Genomic DNA, 21,237 nt, shown 5'->3' on the forward strand with positions numbered 1-21,237 from the left:
ATCTTCCCCCCCGCTTTCCCTAGACCCTGCCAGGAAGCACTGCAGGGTTCTGTGTGTCCTGGGTGCTCAGCCACTGCCCCTGGTAGGAAGTTCTAGCCTTTCTGGTTTTAGAGGGGGAAGAAAAAGTCTGAAGGGAGGCCAGAACGATAATTTGACAGACCAGAAGTTAGTGTTGTGAAGAGAAAACTGACTTCATCTTCTTCTTTTGTGGGCTTTCTCTTCTGTCTTGACTGGTCTCTCTCCCAAGTTCTGTGAAATAGGATAATATCTCAGCCACTAAAAATGAAAGTAATGTGGCAGACCAAGTTCAGGCTGGAAGCCCTAGCTGGGAGAACAGCCTTACTGCAAAGTAGGTGCTTCAAGGTGCAGGTGGAGTTTGCAGCTGCAGTTCTGTTTGCTGCTACCATCTTGATGGGAATTTTTTCTGCAGTAGTGTGTTCAAATTCTGTCTCTCATGCCTTTTCAGATTCACCATGGAAGTGCAGATGGATCTTCAAGTAAAGCTTCCTGTGTGGCACCACTCTAGTTAAGATGTGCACCCTCAGGGCTGGTTTGCTAGTGGCTTTGCCAGTCACCATTAGGAAGCAATTGAAGAAGGCAGAGGATTTCAGAAAAACAAAAGTTTAGGGAAAAAAAATGCAATAGGGAATTTTGGTGGCTAATGGGGATGGATATGTCTCATTTAAAGGGCAGGATGCTTCTGTGATAAGTTTTACTTGCAGATAGTGCAGCATATAGGTTGCCCTCTGGTGAAGGTAAGAAGATTTATATTCCAAGAATCTCAGAAACATAACCAGTTAATAATGGAGTATCTTTTTAAGAGGCACACAGGTATGAATGTACAGTAGTAGGCTTCACTTCTCTCAAAGGAGGCCAACAAGTATTGTTATAACCTCTTTTTTTCTTGTGTTGAAGTTCTTAATTAAAGTGGCTCTCTTGGTTTCTGACACCTTGGTTGCTGTGTTGAGCACAAGACTCTAATTAAAACAATCCCTCACGCTGCCTAGTGGTAGGCATCAGCATGCTCTGCCTGTTGGACATGGTAGTAGGGAATAAATGGTGTCAGGGGGAATAAATGATGGCCTAAGGAATATCAGATCAGTCAGTTGGTGTTTCCAAGGCATGTTGGCACAGTCTGACTGTAACAGTAAAGAATTTCTGAGCTCTTACTGATGCAGCTGGAGTGGGACTCTGCAGTGTGTGTAGACTCTGGGGAGGAGCAGGTCAGGGCAGTGGAGGGGTGGGATGGGTGAGGGTGCAGGACCAGGCTAAGTGTGGAGCAGCAGGAGCTGTCAAGCATCACTGGGAGGGACTGGTGACACAGGTTTTAATATCTCATGAAGCAGTACAAGGAAGCAGTCTTCATCTTAATATTCATAAGATTGCTGATTGGGAAAAAAATGACATTTTATTCCTGTTCATCAGAAACTGTCTTGTTCTCCACTTAACTTGTAGAACTCAGGAAGGCAGGTAAAGGCAAACAAGCCAGACACCTATGAAGAGGGAAAAGAACCTGACCTTGTTTACAGGAGCGAGTGGAGCTTTTCTCAGGTAGTGAAGTGAAACAGAGAAGGGTTTCAGGGGAGCAGAAAGGCAGCTCTAGAATAAGCTTGTCAGACTGCTCTGAGATGCCCAGTCAGTGGCAGACTGGCAGTATAGCAGGGCAGTGCCCTTGCTTGACAGCTTTCCTGGGATCTGCACTTCTTTTTCCTCTGGCATAAGAATGCAGAGCCAGAACAAGCCTGGGGGATTGCTGAAGCTCAAGTTCTGTTGTTACAGGCAACCGTCTCTCAAATCCCTTTCATGAGTGGATCAAACTTTATATTAAAGCTCATAAGGTCTATAGCCATTTGTGCTTTTGCCAATACTGCCCTTTTGCTTTAATGGCTCTTCTCTCCCCGTGGTGGATAACTGCATGTGGAGCCACAATTCTGTGTAACAGGTATTGTGCAGAGCCAGAGAGATGAAGATGCTTTTTTGGATCATGCAGCTGCTTCATGTCATCCAGTGGGTCAGAATCTGAAATTTGCCCAACTTGTGAGACATGGCTATTAAAAGATTAGCTTGTCTACTGAGGAGGAATCAAATCTCATGGCTTTACTCCCATCTCTGAGTTGCTGTTTGGATTGATGAAAAATAGTATTGCCTTAATTTCCCTGTTCCATCCTGCTTCTTTTCTCTTCCTGCTTTATGGCTCTTAAATCAGAGGTTAGCAACCCTGTAGTGGACATGACAGAAAGGTAAAAATGAGCCCACTGCTTCAGTGCAGTTGACAGTACAAAGTGAAATATATGACATTTTAAGTTAGCACCCTCTGTAAAAAGAGCTGTGGCAGCTCTGTCACCTGTCCTGACTCCCTGCTGTGGATTTGGGCGCTGGGCAGGGAGGGCAGGAGGGATGGAAGCAGCCCCATTGCATCTCTGAGCTCACCCTAAGGTTATTTGCAAGACTTCAGGAGTCAGAGGCCTAAACCAGGCCCCAAATTGTTGGCACCTTTTTATTTCTTAACCCTAATTGTCAAGTGGGGGTCAGATTCACTTCCCAAGGGAGCAGCCAGGATTAATGCTTGCAGGAGACTCCAGGGGTGGAACAGAACTGTGAAGAATTAGCAATTTCTTTCACTTTTGAGCTCACTGTGTAGGTATTATAGTAAGCTACAATGAACTGGTCTTTCTAACACTGCTTTACAACACTTACCATTGTCTTTTAGCTCAGTTTTGCTTGCTAAGGATTTTTTTCCTGACAGAAAGAATTTGAGGCTGGAGGGAAGCAACAAAAACGGAGGGATAAGCAGCTTACGTGGCAGTTTTTCATGGTTTGGGGGGGTTGCTTCATGTCCTACTTCAATATTCCTCTTTTCATACATGGCTCTGATAAACAGGAAGACACTTTAAGTGCCCCTCAACCCTCCACACTTAATCTAGAAAATCTACTGGTTTAGAGAAATATTCTTGGAGAGCAGTAAAAGGAAAACAGCTGCTCAGGGGGCAGATCTGAGAGGAGCAAAGTCTGTTTAAAATCAAGGCTTAACAAGGGATGCCTGACTGAGAGTTTGTTTGCAAGTTTGTAGCTTTGCCCCTAACTCGGACTGGATGGTGGGGGCAGGAGGATCCTGTCCTCCTTAAGCCCCTGTTTGTGTGGTGTGTGAATACACATAAACTTGGTGGTTTGTATGAGTTTATTTGCTGTTTTACAGGTGTAAAATGGATGGCTTTCTTCCTCTTTGGCTTGTTCTGGTGTTGGACATCCTGTGGTAGAGGATTCTTTATTAAGAGGTGAAATTGGAGCTGTCATCAGCATGGAATTGGGGGCATTCATAGTTTTAATCATGAAATAGTCAGTTGGGAGGACTTGGAGGATTTCTGCAATCAGAAAGGGATGGGAAGTTTTTCTGTTTCCAGGTGATTGCATCTTGACTCCCCTCATTAGCAGCAAGGATTCTGTTGTGAGGTTTGCTGCCTCCTGTGTCATTTTCAGTGTTTTCTGAACGCTGGTGTTTTTTAACATGACTTAATAACTAACAGTGGAAACTCAACAGCTCCCCTATAGGTCCTGAGCCTGCAAAGGGAGGAAGCTGTCAGGGAGGATAATGCTTACATTGGACAAGCCAGGCTTGGTCTGATTCATCACAGATGTTTATGGAAAACCTAAAACATCTGTTCCTCTGGACTGTGGAATGCAGGTCAGCCTGCAGACACAGCAGCCTGAAACCCTGCTGCTGGTGGCAAAGGTTTCATTGCTGGGGATTGTTTCAGAGCTAAGTGGACTTTAATTCTTATTTCTGTATTTCAATAAAAGCAGTTACAGAATGAGACATTTGAGAAGCAAATGGCTGATTCCCACCCTACCTTTCAGCTCTTCTTGCCCTATGAAAACAGGAAAATCTGGTGAAACTTTCAGAACTTCCCTGTACTTATTTATTTGGGGTTTTTTTGTTTCCTTGTTCTTGTGGTATCTTCTCAGTGACCACTGCCTGCCCAAAAAGAAATGGGGCTAGGATTGGAGAGCACAGTGCAGACAATCTGTGTTCTTAACCTCAAGGCAAAAAAAAAAACACCTCTCCAAAGGAATAAGGGTGAAAAAAACCACACCTACCTGACATAATGGGAATGAACTGCCTCTGAGAATGACATCAGATTCCAAGAATAGAATATAGCAAGAATCAGATTTGTTTTGAAACCTGGTAATATAATATATTCTACCTTAACCCAGGGAAGACATGAGAGAGTTTCCTACAAGGCAACTAACAAGTACTAGCTATAATGAACAGGAAGACAGTCCTTGGTGGGCCATGAAATGTTGTCAGATTTACACATTTGACTATTACAGAGAAGCTGCAGTGACTTGGGGGTAGGAACTTTTTGCCAGATCCTGCAAGGTGCCCCAGAAGTGGTGAATAATGCAGTCTGTTCAGCATGAAACACTTGCCTGCTCATGGCCTGGTGGGTGACTTATAAACTGGAGCTGGGAGGGTAGCTAGAAACTTCTTTTAAATCTTAAGAGACTCTTAAGGTTTAACCTGTCTTCTCAGGTGGGTTGAGCCAGGAACTTGCAGTGCAAGATGTCAGCACTTAACCATTTGAAATAATCTTTTCAGATCAGCAAAATGTCATCCATCTTACCGTGGGGTGAATTTCCAGCTGAGCTGCAGGGGAATTTGCTGAGCTGTGTCTGTTCTAGCTAATGAGTGTGAGTGGGTTCTTTTATTGCCCCTCCCCAATATTCTAGTGAGAGAAAACCTTTCTGATTCTGATGAGCTCAAAGGCAGTATTTTCTGTCATCCCTTCAGTCAGTCCAGTGAGCCTGAGGCATCCAGTGCTGCAGTAATGCAGGGTGTTGATTATAAGTGACAATTAACTGGAATTGCATTATTTTAAATACCAACTTGGATTATTGCTGTGAAGTAGCCATCTAACAGAGCAGATAAAGCTAACAATTAGAAGATGGAAAACGTTTTGACAAGTATGGTTTGAATCTATTTGTAAAATTCTCATAATGGAATAATAAAAAATTGTTTAAAAGCAGTAAAGCTTCTTTAATAATTACAAGCCTAATTTCACTTGTGCAGAATTGGAAAACAAATGAGGATGTGTGTACCTTGCTGAGCTGCAGGAGGATTGATTTCCCTGCTGAAAAAAAGGCAAAATTACATTTTTAATACGTTGTTTAAATGAAAATGATGAAAGTAGAAAATGCTGCTGTCCTTGTGTGGGCACTTTCTGCACACACATGCACATACACAAATTAGCCTTTCCTTTAAATTAATTGAAGTTGACATGCAAACCACAACAGAAAGTGCTCTAGTTGGAGATGAAATTGCCAAAGCCTGTCAATATGTTTTTTTTGCTTGGTTTGAGCAGCTGATTGTACTTGATATAATTTTCAAGCCCTTTATAGAATCCATACAATAGAGGAGCTGCTGTGGTTGAAGGAACCTTTTTCATTTTCTGGCAGCCATTACACGCTGCCAGTACAAAAACATCTTTTCCTTAACAGTCCTTTTCCAGGCTCAAAAATGGATTTCCCCCCCCAGCCACTGCCATTCCATTATCACCTCAGGAAATGCATAGATATAACTGATGATCCCTTTAAAACATCCTGCAGTGTTCCACTCCTCCCATCTTTCATTTTTCTTCTCGCTTCAGTCATTATATGTAACATTGCTGATGTATATTTTATAGGGTGACCCTGATGCTGTCGCTTTGAGGATGTGCAGAGATAATAAGATTGTGCATGTAATGAAAGGCAGATAAATAGAAGAATGTTTACGGGATGGAGAGTGATGGTTTTAACTGCTTTATGGCTTGCTTCTCTCTCATATACACACCCACATAAACCACCACCGAAACCTTTGCTTTAAAATAGTGAAAATGTGATGTATTATAGGCATGGAGAAAGGGATGAGTGTGATGTAGCCAATAGCAGTGAAATGGTTTTCTTGTCCCACACCTGAACTCTAGCAATATGCAACTGAGAAACTTAATTATTGAGCTAGTACAAAAAGAAAGTGCAGTTAAAGGGGTGATGTTTCAGTGCTTCGGACCTTCATTGAGAAAATCCTATTTCTTAGATTGTGCTGCTAAATTTTCAATGTAAATGGAATTGATGGAAAAACATACAGGAAGGAGAAAAGACCTCATCCCATGCAGGCTACAGTGAGCCCTGCTCGGGAAGCTTTTCTGGATACTTTGTGTTCAATTTATCTGGGTATTTATCCCATGCTCCTTCTTGTCCTGATGTGTGAGCTTCAGTATTGAGAACTTCTAGTTAAGAAGAGGCTGGCAGTGAAAGATGTTGCATGGAACAGCTGCAAGCCCCAGGACTTTGATGTGGGTTGTAAAATGGAATGAAAGGATTGCTGGCTCCAGAAAACAGGAACTTCTTCCATCTTTGCAGAACCATTTCATCTCTGTTCTTCAGAACTACACTGTGCTTAATTCACCTGGGCCATGTGCATTTTGTTAGGGATAGTGCTTTGGGCACCAGGATGTAAGTGGTAAGGGAAAAAAGCTGAATATTTGCATTTGCCAGGGAGAAGAAATGGGTTGGAAGGAGCCTGCAGGATGGGCCAGCCTGTGCCTCAGTGGGGAGAGAGATGCCCAAGCTCCACAGGGGATAAATTACCTTCTGCAGGCTCTGTCTGCATGGAGCAGTTAGTGCTCTGTGTTGGGGGAAACATCCCAGCAGTGCTGAGAAACTGGGCTCTGCTGGGCTGGGAGACCCCCCTGTGGTGCAGACTGAGCAGAGACTGGTCGAGGTGTGTGGGGAGATGAGGATGGGGAAAAGAAAATGTTAAATATTTGAGTTAAAAGTGGCCAAGCAAATCAGGATTTCTAACCTCGGAAATTTGGTAATATAAGTTGGCATGGGGAGCTGTGCAGAAAATAAATCCTTGACAAACGTGTATAAAGTAAGCAGGTTCTTAACTCCTTCACTGTTTTGATAACCTCTTAATTGCTGAAGTGCTGGAGAGTCCTGTGGGGTGTACCTGGTGGTTACACAGTCCCAGAGAACTATCAGTGACACTATTAAAGATAGGCTCTAATAATTAATAATGGATGCAGCCAACAGCCTGTGAGTTCCTATGGGGATTAGGAACTCTGTTGATTAACAAAGAGGAGTCTCCTGAGGAAGAAGCCTTAATTACAAAAGCTTTTCTTTTCATTCTGACAGGATGTACAGCTGGAGAGAGGGTCAGCAGCTTTTAACTGGGGCTGAGGCTTAAAATGATGCCCTAGCTAGTGATGTGTTTGTTTCTGCAGGACTGTTAAACCTGGTGCTTAAATCCCTAAAAATGAAAAATAAAAAAGGATTGTTTGGGTGGAACAGAAAGCAAGAGTATGTTCCATGATACCCTAATTATCTTCCTACCAGTCTATGCAACCTTAATTACAAACACTGGAAAATGTTAGAAAATGACCTACATTAAATTTGAGAGTTAGATGTGGTACAGAAACATGTTATTGGTGGGTTTTTTTCAGGCTGTGGACATGCTTAGATTTCTCTGGGGTTTGCTGAAACCATAAAATCAAGTGGTAGGAGTAAAACAAGAATGTCCAATTGAAAGAAAGAAAAAAAAAAAAAGACGGCTTGTACTGAGGACAAAAGGAAAGCTGAGCTGTTGAGGAAAAGCCTTGGTGCTGTGCCTAGTAAGGATGGACGAGCCTGTTCTGTAGGCCTGGGTTTGAATTCTGAAAGAATTTTAGAGCCTGTCACTGGTGGAGCTGTTCACATAGTTTGAGGTTAATCACTACAGCTGTACTTCTCACACAGGATTGATCTTGGCCAATTTATAAATCTTCTGTCTCTTTGTTTCTATACCCTATAAAACTTTAAAAGGATGTGCTGAGCCTGGAGTTGTAAATACTTCATTGACTTTGTCATCAAAAGGAAGATGCTCTACAATGGTTGAGGGTTACTGTGTTGCTGCAGATAAATGTTTGGTTCAAATGAGAGGTTATTTACAACGTGTGGTGTCTATTTGTTTCCTATTTTCTCCCCACTTTGCAGTCCCTGTTCACTGCCTCTTTTCTAATAGTGATTCCATGACTGTCTCTTGCCACTTGCAGTTCCCATCCATAATTTTCTTCTAAGAATTGAGTTCAGTTTGCCCTCAGTCATTATGTTTTTTTGTTGTGTGGTTGTGTTTTTTTTTAATTACCTGTGAATGAGGGCAAAGATACTCTCTTGGGAGAGTTACAGAAGTGATCTGTGTGTTTAGGTAATAAGAAAAATGGAATTGTTTTTGTCTCTTGGCTACTTTAGAGACTTTGGAGTGAAATCTTCAGGTTTCAAAATTGTTGCAGCACTATCAGGGGTGACCCTGTTCCCTTATGACCTGTTGTATCACAGGCCTGTGTCAGCTGTTGAAACAAAAGCATAATTTGTAGGAGATAAAGGCTTGCTCTTCCTCTAGTCCCTGCTTATTTAGCAGAGACGATTATAAAGCTCTATCTTATTGCAGCCTTTTTCAACAACAAAATTAAACCCAGGAAATACAGCTGGAGTCTCGACTGGATTCCTAAGAAATTCTGTGACTGTTCCTGTATTGGGGGATGAACTGACAGCATAGCAACCCAAAGAGTTAGCCTGGGTTTCTTCTATACCCACTTAGACCTCCTTTTATCTTCTATCCTCTCTTGATTCCCATTTGGCCATCCTGTTTTGCAAAGAGTTTCAAATAAAAAATGAAACCTTGTTTGCTGAACAAGGAAACAGACTATTGGGACAGCCACTCTTCTGCCAAAATTGTAGGTAGAGTTTCTAGCAGAGACCAGGGAGAGAAGGCTGTGTTGCCATCTAAAAGATAATAAATGGCTAGAGGAACTGCTGGATAAAACACCTATACCTTGAAAATATGCTGGAGAACTGAGACCTGCAGGATACTCCCCAGAGAGGATCCCACGATTTTTAATGTTGTGGGTTTGTTTGTAGTGTTAGTAAAATACTGCTTCGTTTTTAAAAGCCTCTCTTAAAATTTCAGTAATGTTTCAGATTATGCAGTGTTCCTGTGCACCCAAGGTGGACATTAATCAGTGCTTCTAAGCAAGCTGCTGAGACTTATTGCTTGATTAGAACATGTGTAAACCTATTTGTCAGAGCTGGCAGAGGCGTGAAGACCGAGCTGGAAATGGTAAAACTGGGTGAGGCTCCTGTGAGCTGCATGTAACTGGTTTTTATTTTCCCTGCTGCCTGTTTTCAGTGCTTTAAACTTGTTTAGCCCAAGATAAGAGTTTCAGATTTTCTTCCTGGATATCAGTTGATGACAAGAGCCCTGCAATGCTCTTCCCTCATTGTCCTGTTTATCCCCTGATGTGCTGGGCAGAGCTGTTCAGGTCAGAGGATTTATGCTGGCCTGTCTGCAGACATTTCTGCTTCTTGTATTATGGTGGAGCGACCAATACCTTCAATTTAGTCTCCCAGACTTGCAGTTTCTGGCATTATGGCCTTAAACTGGATTCAGATTGGATATAAGGAAAACATTCTTTACCATGAGGGTGGTGAAGCACTGACACAGGTTGCTCAGAGAGGTGGTGGAGGCCCCGTCCCTGGAAACGTTCAAGGTCAAGCTTAACCAGGCTCTGAGCAACCTGGTCAAGTTAAAAAGGTCCCTGTGCACTGCACAGGGAGGGCTGGACTAGATGATTTTTAAAGGTCCCTTCCAATCCCACACATTCTGTGATTCTGTGAATATTCTGGCTGGTTCTGTGGAGTTCCAGGAAGCACTGTGGAGATGACAGGCAGGAATACACTGGTCTGTGCCAAATGTATGAACTATAAAGCTCCCCCTGTACAACACTGTGCAGGTAGAGTCCATTTTCTTGAGATGCCCCTTGGCATTGCAGGCATTTGAGCAGATGTTGTAACCAAGGCTGTTAAAGCCAGGGGATTCAGAGGAGGAGGGAGGCACAGGAGACAGTGGTTTTACCACAGGACTTCAGTAATAGGGAGCATTAGCTAAATTGAGTTGACTTAATAAAATCTTGAGGCATTCCAGAAAGATTGTGAATTCATTAAGACCCCAGCTGGACAATCTGTTCCCCTCTGGTCTGCCACGACTGGTTTATAGCTACTGAAGAGAGTTGTCATTTACCTTTTCTGTGTAATTACTGTAAAGCTGTTCCCCTCCTCCACATTTATTTTTTTTTTTGTTCCCTGGCAGAGCTGGGCTCTGGGGAAATTAAACAGCAATTATTATGTGTGCTCACTCTGTTATACCATAACAGATACTTGAAGGTAAGCTGATGTGTTTGTGTGATTGGCTTCCACGGGAGCAGCCTTTGCTGCAGCAGGGCTGTCAAAGCTTCTCAAATCCAGAACTGCATCCACGGAGTTAATCCTGTGTTTACCCAAGGCAAGACTAAACACAAACATGGGGCACAGCTTGTATTGTGTACTTTACATTTGAAAACTACTGATAAGAAGTGAGAAACCAGGGCATGCAGCACTTAACTGGTGCTGGGTTGGCTTGTTAGTGAAAGCCTGTCCTGGTGATGTGGTTTGGAGAGCTTGATGGAGCTGCAAAAAAATATGGGTGGGATAGATGGTTGAAAAGGGTGAGAGAGGTAAGAGGAGGGTGCCACGTGCCAAGGAATTCATCTCCTAATAAATGCAGGTGGCCTGTGCTGTGCAAGCTGGAGTGTGCTGGGCTGGGGAGGATCTGGGCTGTTGGGCACAGCTCAGCCTCCGGAGCTGAATTGCAGAGAAATGGTTGTAAATTCCAGCGGGAGTGGATCCAAACCATTTTCTTTCTCTTTAAAAATAATCCCTAGAACAGAGCTAAGAGGAGATGAAGCCACAATATGGGGTGAAATGGCCTTAGCAGGAGAAGGCAAAAGATTTGAGCAGTCGTGAGCTCTGGATGTATTTCAAAATTGATGAAAGGTGAACCGTGGTTTTTAGTGAAGAGCACAGCCCCTGTTCCTTGTGGAACTTCAGTAATGGGAAAGTAGGTGTCCTTAAGAAAAGGTGGCATTAAAAGCTTTAACAGTGCTTCTCATTTTGCTCTATATGTATTTGATAAATTGCTTGGGACAGTTAATCAGATGTTAACATAGAAAAATGGAGTTGGGTTTGCAGAAGAGAGCTGGGGTGTATGGAGTGTGGGGGAGGCTGTTACTGGGAACAAGTAAGATTGGGAGAGAAGTTAATTTACTCCCCACACTGATGGAAAAAGCTGTTCCTTACTGGAATTGATCTGGTGCAGGGAAGAGAATAGGCTGCTGGGAAACGCTTGGATGGTGCATGTGGCAAAAGAAGGACAGGAACGAGTCTCCTCCTGACTTCAGAGAGCCTGTGCTCCTCAGGCCACTGACCTGGATCAGAGGGGGATGAACAGGGTCAGAGTTTCGGGCAGCAGGTTCAGCCCTCCCTGGAGTTCACTTGCAAGCCTTGAGTTTCTCTTTCCCCCATCAGCGAGAGACCTCATCACAGGCAGAAATTGTTTCAGTGGTTTCACCCCTGCCTTAAATTCTCTCTGAGGTTTGGCAATGGGGGAAATGTCACTCTTGAGTTGCACAAGTACGATGATGGAAGGAAGGAGGGTTCCGTCCGCTTTAACTTGTGTGACTTTTGTGTGTGTGTCACTAGCTATACCCGGTTCCTGGCACAAAAAAACTTCCAAGGAGACATCCAGTACATTTGCATGTTGTTAGGTTAGAGCTATTCCCCTGGGCTCAGACCTGCTACCCAGAAAATGGGATCCAGAGCAGCTGCTCCCAGCCCTGCCCCAGTGAGCAGGCAGCAGAGCTCAGCGCGTCCCGCTCCTGGCAGGCACAGCGCAGGGATGTGGGATGTGTTTGTGGTGAGGGGAGATCGCCAGGAACAAAGTGATCATTACAGGCCATTCATGTCAGCAGCGTTTATGCTTTTCTGTTTGCTTGCAAGCAAAAACAGCAGCTAATTTGCAAGGCTGCCTTTTGTAAAGGGGCCTTTTGATCAATGCTTGCCGGTGTTAATGTTTCAGGAGGCTATTGATTTCTCCAACAGCTTTTGTTCCCTGAATTTATGTGCAGGGTTTCAGCAGGCACACTATGCATGTTGGATTAAAGTTAATTTGGTTTCACTTGCAGTGAAGCTGGAAGCTGTTTTTACTCCCTGTTAGTGGAACCAAAGCTGTCCTGACTGCTCCTTTGTGCCCAACCTCTGCCACCCGTGCAGTCACCAGTGTGATGCTCCTGATCCTTCCAGGCTCCCTCCACTCCAGCATTTAATCCTTTAGGTAGACAATATAATATTGGATAGCCAGGCAGCTAATAAGATCTGGCATGGAATTATTTTCAGTGTAGTACATCTCTAACCTGTGTGTATCCATAGAACATTAACACTCTCTGCCTGTGCTTCCTCTCTTGACTTCTCCCTCTTTGTCAGAAAGTTGAGTCATTTACTGAGTCATGGAGCTGTGCAGCCTGATCATCAATTCAAAGTAGGGAACATTTTTTAGTCTTTTAATTTATCAAGATTTCACAGATGGGGTAAAACTCGTTTTTGAATAAACTTCTATTTCATCTTTATGTGCATGCAGTTGTGGTAGCAGTTTTGGGAGAGTCTCAGGGGGAAGAAATTATTATCATGCAGTGTTTTTTTAAAAATCAACACCATTTCTTTTTTTAAAGTTTGGTTTATGACGTGGTGCATGTAGAAGTTGTTAAGCTTCCCTCGGGACCTGATAGGACTGTGATGTGTAAACAGAGCTCAAATAGGTTCTCATTTCCTATTTTATGATGAGAGGAAAACAGATTGGTTTGCACTCTTCTGTTGCCATATGTCAGAGTACACATTAATTCACTGACATAAAGACAGGGGATTTACTGACTTAGTCCTTAGTGCTGACACCTCAGATTTGATATAAATGCATTTCTAGGTAAAATGTGGCTGGTTTCATTTGCCAGAGTTCCTACCTGTGAAAAGCATTGCATAAGCTTTTCTGCAGAGCTTTGTCTGCCTCCTGGCACAGGTCAGAGCCTCAGTTTGACAAACAGTTGTGCCAGATGGACTTTGTGCCCGCTTAATGGATTCAAAGAAAAATGGTATTTCTAAAGCAAACAGGTACAGTTGAACACACAGCAGCAGGGCAGGGTGCGGAGTGTCAGAACTCCATGTTCCTCCCAGATCTGCCATGGTTTGAATGCTCATTGCCAGCCTGCACCAATTTTAGTTTTAAAACTCTCTTGAGGAAAGAGTAATTTATTTATTTTTTTAATGTAGTGGGCTTTTTGTCCTTCTGAATCAACAATTCTGTAGGTAAGGATTAATTTTTCCCACTTACTCCTGTCTCTTCCTCACCAACAGTTAGTCTGAATACAGTTTGGTGTGAATATTGTTGGTGTCTGTGGAGATCAGTAGCATCTATACCAGGCCCCAGCAGTGCAGATTAAAAATGCATCTATTCTATTGCCAGAAATCCAAGTTGTGGTTGTGGTTTCTATTTTTTTTTTTCCCCCTGATGTTTCTATTTTTAAATTAGGCATTGGTAAAATTCTTAACTGTCTTAAATGTCAGCAGTTAATGTCTAGAACAACATCCTCCTTTTGTCTTCCAAGTGTTTTGGTGGTACAGATGTTAGTTCTGGCTGTAATTGCTTTTTTGAGGCCCTTGGGAGAGTTTGGATTAAGGGTGTGTCTTTATTAGAGTTAAGGCAGTGATCTGCCCTGAGAATAGGCTGCAGGATTTCCCCACGGAGAGAGCAAGGCTGAGAGGTTATTTGATCACATAAAATGCAGTTCAAAGCAGCCCTTTTTGTGGGCAATTCAGGTATGTTTGTTCTGATGTTGATTTTTCAAGGGGCTGGTTAGAACTTTGCCGTTTTTCTCTTGCAACTTGAAAGCAACAACACCTTCTACCTCAGAGGCAGACAAGTTGCCAGGAAATGATGAGGTTTCAAAGTAAGAGAGAAGAGATTAAAACCACATGCTGTTCTCCTGCTCGGCATTGCATCCCCCTCTTTGAATGGCAGCTGCTCCCCTTTTTGAATGTGCGCCAGGTTCATTATGCTGCAAAATTATCACTTGTTTCTCTAGGTGTGCTCTTTTTACTGCTTAATTAATTTAGATGCGGGCATATCTATTCAAATTAAAACACAATTTACTGTAGTTGGGTTGAGTTATGGCTATAGACTTCTTGTCAAACACAGTTTTTTACTTCCAGCTTCTTCAACAGGAATGTTTAAAAATAGCTGTGCTTAGAGCGTGGGTTGACAAAATGGCAGTATCTCTTATTCTTGCTGTAAACACCAGAGTATTCTTAGCAGTTATTTGTTCTGACAGCTCCCTGAAAGGTGGTACCTCTCTGGAAGTGGTGCCTTCTGAGCTGTGCAGAGGTGTCCACAGGGTGCTTGCCAGCAAGGCAAAGGCAAGGGCACCCTCTTCCCAACTGCTGGGACCAGCAGCATTCAGGTGGAAAGCTGGATGTGTACTGCCCAGCCTCTTCTTGTGGAGGAGAAGTGAGAAGGAATTTATTTACTTCTGTTCCTTTGCTGCAAAAGTGAACAAAAAAATAATGAGGTGGGGATTTTTTTTTGTGTGTCTCATGTAAAATAATCCTTTTGCCTGCCTGAAATACATCAGGAAGCTTCTTACAAAAATCCATGCACACACAGAGAGCAGGAGGGAGGAGAAAAAGCTGACAAGTCAGATTTGCACGCCCCTCTAACATACTCCTTCTGTGTTTGCAGGGAGAACTAATCACCTTCTATTACTATTGGAAGAAAACCCCTGAAGCAGCAAGTTCTCGAGCCCACCGCAGGCACCGCAGACAGGCTGTGTTTCGGAGGATTAAAACTCGAACTGCTTCCACTCCAGTCAACACTCCTTCCAGACCCCCCTCCAGTGAATTCTGTAAGTGGAAGTTAAAAGCAATGCGTTTATCTTTGTTTAGATGCCAGGGAGCAACAAGAATGTAATGGTGCTGTACCTTCGAGTGAATGAAGCAAGGAGATGGACTTGAGACCGGTGCCCTCTCCTGTTCCCTGCCATTGTACTGGGATGTGGGAGGCAGCTCTCATCACCAAGTGCTTTGTGCAGTTCTTGAGCATAAAAGCATCCTGTAAAGAGGGAAACATAGCTCTGGTACTACATTTCCCTACTCTTTTCTTGGTTTTGTTTTGTATTTTTTCCAGGCTTGTGACACTAATGGGAATTAGGACATGCAAAGGGAAGGAAGCCCTTGGTCCCTTTGGAATGACACCCTTTTGATCCTTACTGGGTGACCCACACCTTCTGCTGGATCCCAGACTGGGTGCTGCAGCCAGCACTGCTGGGTCTTAATGCATCTTGGAAGAATATTGGCCCTGACTGAAGCAGAAGTGTCTAAACAAAGAATAGTCACCCAAACCACTGAAATGTACTGCATTGCAAAGGATTATGATTAGTAGCATCCATATGGATGGATTACATTTTATCCTTATGTAAAGGCTTTTTAAGTCATTCTGTGAACTAAACCCAGCACAACTCACGTGCCTTCCAAAGAAAAGGGAGGGTGTGAAAGCCTGAAATTGTCAGACTCTTATTAATATGGGGCAGAAAGGGCATGTGGTGAGCAGGCAGGATGAAGATTTCTGAAGGTGGTGTTAGTGAGGTAGTAAGAAAGAGCTGTTAGCTTCTCCTGGCTGAAATGGATTTACTGCTAATTTCGGTGTGCACAAGAATTGAGGTTCTTGACTCTACAGCTTGATCCAAGATACTCAGCACTTCAGAGCACGTGGCTGGAAGGACCCATCCATATGGATCTGGCTACAGGATGAGAATAAAATATCAATTTAGAAGAAGAGAGCAAGTTCCAGCCTGGTGTCAATTTTGCTTTCAGGGTTTAAACACCTGCAAGAATTAATGTAGAAATTATGGTAGTGCTGGCAGCTGCTGGTATTAAATGGGACCCTGTGTTAATTTGACAAGTAATAAGTTGATGACAAACACTGATGGCAAGTACTGTAGAATTCCTGCCTCTCTAACCTGCTTGAATTACAAAATATCTTCTTGGAACCTTGAGAAAAGCAGCATTCTTGCATCAAGGACTTGCCTTCTAATTAAAGATGTGAACAAAAGAAGCCACAGGGCTTTCTGCTTGTGACAAATTATAGACCTGTTTCATTGTGAATTTATAGTGGTGGTGCAAGAGAAGTGCAGTGCTCTCAAAAAGAAGGGATTTACTCCTAAGTTGTTTCAGAAGATGAAGTAAGATACAGTTTTTTGTGAGGTCTGCAGATGTTCAGTGGTTTAGATGTTGCTTTTTAGCTCGCAGTCTTGTAATGGGCTGCTCCAAAGAGAACTCCGAAGAGAATTCTCCCCTTTTTGAAAACTATGACATTCTTGAAATGAGAGTTTGCCACAGGTTAAAACTCTGAAGGAGGTTGTGGTAAGGATTGGGAAGCTGGTAATGTTCTTGTAGTACCTCTCATAGAAAACAATCACCATGTGTTTTTCAGATACAATGTATGTAAATCTTGTCTTTCTACCCACAAAGTGGATCTAGATCTTGGGGTAAATGTAGCCACCGTCTAAAGAAAATAACAGTAGCCCCCATCTGGTTTAGAAGATTAAATCTAGAAACAAAATAAACACCAAAAATGCCAGCACAGTATCTGTGCATGGAATCTATTAATAAAGTAAGATTTAGATACAGAATATTTTATTTTAAATTTGACCAAGTTCTAGAGATAAACCTCCTTACTTCTTGGAAATTGTGCTTTTGGAACACAGCCTCTCTAACTAAGCATGAACAGGATTTGAATGACAACTTAAGAGTTCTGTGAATTGTATCACTTGGAGCATTCCTGGAATCCAACTTCAGTCTGCAGACTGATGAGATCTGGCCTTGCTAAGTTTGCAAAATGGAAATACTGGCCATCCAAGGCAAGGTGGTTGTAGGAAGTCATCATATTTATGCAAGAATAATTATTATTAATAGTTATTTTAGCCAAGTAGGAGGAAGCAAAAAATCCTGCCGAGTTTCTTTTCCATTTTTCTCTTCTTCCCTTTTTCTTTCCATATGCAGTGGACTTGAGCTCAGCCAGTGAAGATGACTTTGACAGCGAGGACAGTGAACAGGAGCTGAAGGGCTACGCCTGTCGCCACTGCTTCACAACCAGTAGGCACCTGAGTCACTGCTGAGTTTCTCTCCTTTCTGCCACTGCCTATTTCATGTGGCTTCACTCAAGCAGGAGCAGTTTGTGTGCATGTCCAGCTGTGCAAAAAGATGCGGGGCTGAATCAGCTAAAATATGCAGCATTCCTGGCAGAGCTGGTCGTGCTCTGTCATTGCAGATCAATATTGCAGGGACAAAGGAGACTCCTGGGAGGGGGACATTATACAGGAGAAAGTCTGCAGAATCTGTGATCTATATAGTCAATTTGTGGGCAAATCAATATTGGACTGTGACTGTCAGACACAAAACTTAATGCTGCACCAAATGTCTTCTGTAGCAGGCCCATTCCTGGAGGCTGTCTGATACTCAGGCACATGCAGGGCATGGAAGGGGAAGGAAACAGGAAGGTCATAGCTCACTTCACTTAAAGAAACCACAGCTTTGGAGAATAAGAGCTGCCTGTTAGCTCCCAGGCAGAGCAGATAAGGCGTCTTTCTTTGTTTTCAAAGCTGTGGTTGCTTAAGTAAACCAACAGTTTGAATATTGAAGATATGCAGGGGAACGCAGACTAAGCCTGGAGCTGGACAAAGTTTTCCAGAAATTTCTTCACCTTCATTGCCCGTAGAAAAGCAGCTACTTTTTCTAATTTCTATGTGCTTTTTTAATAATGCACACTGTTTGTGTTGGGCATCTGCTGTGTATGTATTTCTAAGCTGTTGCTTTTCCTGCCCCAAGCCTCCAAGGACTGGCACCACGGCGGTCGAGAGAACATTTTGTTGTGCACTGATTGTCGCATTCACTTCAAGAAGTACGGGGAGCTGCCGCCCATCGAGAAGCCTGTAGACCCTCCACCCTTTATGTTTAAACCTGTCAAAGAGGAAGATGATGGACTTAGTGGAAAGCATAGCATGAGGACACGGAGGAGTAGAGGCTCGGTGGGTGTCACACTCTTACATTGCAGCTTCTGTGAAGAGGAAGTGTTGGCTGGAAAGAAGTGGTCAGACTTCTGAAATGACACTTTCTCCTCCTTGCCTGACTGCCATGGGGTGTGCCTGCTGCTGCATTTGTGTTTGCAAGTGGGAGATTTGCTGAGGTTGAGTCTTTTCCTTGACAAAAGGAGCTGAAATGTTTCTTTGGCAAGTTCTGGTCAAACTTGTTATTTCCATGTGTTTAATGACTGGCAGTGAGCTGTCATCAGAAGGGGGCACTTGTCCAGTGGGTCATCACAGATGTTGTACTAGTAGCTGTCCTCCTTCCAGCTGGATCCCATCAGAGGGAAGCCCTTGGGCTTATTTTAGAGTAAAAATTCTAAAAAATTAAATACTCTTCATGTAGTTTTCTCCTATCACTGGAGTTAAAATCTCTTCCCTGCAGAGAATTGTAGTTTGCTCCTATGGGCAATATGCTCTGGCACAGTGTTTCCTCAAGGTGACATGCCAGGACCCTCACTGTGCCCAAGTCACAAAACTCTTTAACAGAGTTAATTTGTTGTTTGCTTTGGGTTTTAGCTGATAGAAAACAGCAGATATATTTATTTTTTTGCCTTGCCCTTCTTCCTCTACCTTTCTGATCATAATTATATGACCATTTTTTTCTAAATACCTTGTAAAGCTACACTGTCAGGTTGGCTTCATTGTTTGTATGGTAGCCAGTCATCCAAAAAACTGCCAAACTGGGAGGAAAACAGCATTCATGATTGAACTATACTGGGAGTCCTTATTGCAGAGCAGGAGCACATTGAAACTGTGGTTTTAGAAGCTGCTCTTGACTGCTAGAATGCAATCAAATAGCCTATTTTCTTCAATGGAACACAAGGCTCCCCTCCTGCCTCAGTCACTGGGTGTGTTTGCACCCTTAAAAATGTGCAGTCGTGTGTCAAGAAGAAAATGGAACATGCAAACAACAGCATCTTTCTCTAGTGGTCATTTCTAGCAGGCACTACTGAATAAAATAATTTGCACTTACTGGTTTTGAGTAGACAAATTAAGGATTTGCCTCCTTTTAAATCTAGATGAGCCTTCAAGTAACCATAGTAAATGCTTCTGGTTTTCAGTTTTTCAAACACTCCGTCCATGCTTCTACTGTAAGACACAACAAAGGGAGCTGTACAGCTGCTTGACTTTGATACCTTTTTATTTCTGTGAAACAAACAGATGTCTACACTACGTAGTGGTCGTAAGAAGCAGCCAGCCAGCCCTGATGGTAGAGCCTCCCCCATCAATGAAGACATTCGTTCCAGCGGCCGCAACTCGCCCAGCGCCGCCAGCACCTCCAGTAACGACAGCAAAGCGGAGTCGGTGAAGAAGTCCACCAAGGTAAAATGTTTCCCTTCTTTTTTTTGGGTTAAGACTGGGCACCAGAGGCCTTTTCAGTCAGATCAGTGAGATACAGATTCGAAGAGGCTGGGGAATCTCTCGGTGACCTAGAAATTCCTACTTGTTTGGATAAGCAAAAAAACAGAGCAGTGTGTCCGACTGGTGCTTTGTTCCTGTACCTGAGGATGTGTCATGAAAACCATTGAAGTGACCCCACGTAACCTGGCTGCTCTCTTGATAAATTAATCCTTCAATTTCAGATGCAAATACAAGCATTAAGCTCATGGAAGTAATTCATATCAGAAATGCTGTCTTTGAGACAAGTAGACAGTTTTGGGGATTTTTTTTTTCAGCAGTACTTAACCTTTGTTTACAAGGGAATATGAGTTTGTAGTCATGAGGCTACTTCTGTTCCTGTTTTTCTGTGTGTGTATTTGCTTGGTTTTTCAGAGCAAGCTGACAGTTTAATCTGTTTAAATGAGTAAGTGCCTTTCCAAGAGAGCACTAAAGAAACAGCCAGATGAAGTGGGGAGGCTTGTGATGAGCAGTGTAAATCGAGAAGTAGCAAGTTAAAAATAAGCATGTTTTAAAAAAACAAAAATCTTAAAACTGGAGTATGGAGCAAGTTTTCACATGAACTAAGCAAAACTTGCAGTTGGGTTAGGTAATGATATGATGTATAAAGCTGTCCCAGGCCATGAAATAAGGTAGTAATGTTGTAATAGCTACTCACTGCTAGCCCTGTATTTGAGGGGATATTGAAGTATCCCTCTCAAAATATTCAGGAGCAAAGCAGGACTTCCATGTAGTAGAGGCTTATCCTCTGTCTGTGTGCTGCAGAAATTCTTGCTCTTTCCTCTGTTAACAACTGGTATTGGTCTCTGTTAGAGGACTGTACTGGACCAGTTGATGTGGTACCTTTTCCTGAGAGACTTGGATCCTGCCCAGCTGCAGACAACTGCTCTGTTGAAAATATTCACTTTCAAAGCTGGATACCACATCTGCACAAGGAGCAGTACTTTCCTTGATGTTCCTGTTTCTTACTAGCTTGTGTCAGACGTGTATGTGGAGTTTGTGTGCAAACTGCCCCTTAGGTTTCTGTGTGCAGTGGTAAAATTACTGTCTGCTTTGGGTTCTGTCTGAAGTTTGACCTCTAAGGGAGTGGCTGGAGTATTCTGTAGGTCTTCTGGGAGCTGCTCCTGGCAGATGGCAGAGCACAGCAGCAGCTCCAGAATGGATTCCCCTACAACCTGTAATTGGATGGCTGTTAAATACTGAAAACTCTGAGCAGTTCTTCTGCTCCATAGGAACCCTTCTCATCTGTTTGTGTTAAATATGATAGCACTGGCATATGCTTAATTTACTTGTGCATTTACATCACCGGTAACTGTTGCATTCTGCTGTGTTTGTGGCAGAAGATAAAAGAAGAGGTATCTTCTCCTCTCAAGAACTCCAAGAGGCAGAGGGAAAAGGCAGCATCAGACACAGAGGAACCCGACAGGTCCAATGCCAAAAAGTCCAAAACTCAAGTGAGTCCCTCAGAGGAATGTTTTCTGTTGGGAGGATGGTTTGTGAGTGGGATGAGGTGAAAATGCAGTAACAATTCTCTGTACATGATTTGGAAATGTTGGCACTGAACTTTCCACAGTACAAAATCACAGAATGGTGTAGGTTGGAAGGGACCTGGGGGTCACCTAGTCCATCCCCTCTGCTCAAGCAAGGCAATCTAAAGCTGGCTGCCCAGGACATACCCAGGTGGCTTTTGAATATATCCAAAGATGGAGAGCCCACAGCCTGTCTGGGCAGCCTGTTCCACTGCTTGGTCACCCTCATAATGAAAAAG

At 43.1% G+C, this 21,237-nt stretch overlaps 1 protein-coding gene across 1 annotated transcript in view; it reads left to right on the plus strand.

Annotated features, from left to right (window-relative positions):
- The window catches only part of RERE (arginine-glutamic acid dipeptide (RE) repeats), a 151,711-nt gene that overhangs the window by 123,120 nt on the left and 7,354 nt on the right, over positions 1 to 21,237 (plus strand). The window contains 5 exon segments of the mRNA XM_010005252.1: positions 14,672 to 14,834; positions 16,990 to 17,082; positions 17,815 to 18,014; positions 19,233 to 19,394; positions 20,810 to 20,923. Of these exon segments, the coding sequence (XP_010003554.1) occupies positions 14,672 to 14,834; positions 16,990 to 17,082; positions 17,815 to 18,014; positions 19,233 to 19,394; positions 20,810 to 20,923 (732 nt within the window).

The sequence above is a fragment of the Chaetura pelagica genome, unplaced genomic scaffold, assembly GCF_000747805.2.
Source record: "Chaetura pelagica isolate M959 unplaced genomic scaffold, ChaPel_1.0 scaffold159, whole genome shotgun sequence".
In the NCBI taxonomy this organism is placed as follows: Eukaryota; Metazoa; Chordata; class Aves; order Apodiformes; family Apodidae; genus Chaetura; species Chaetura pelagica.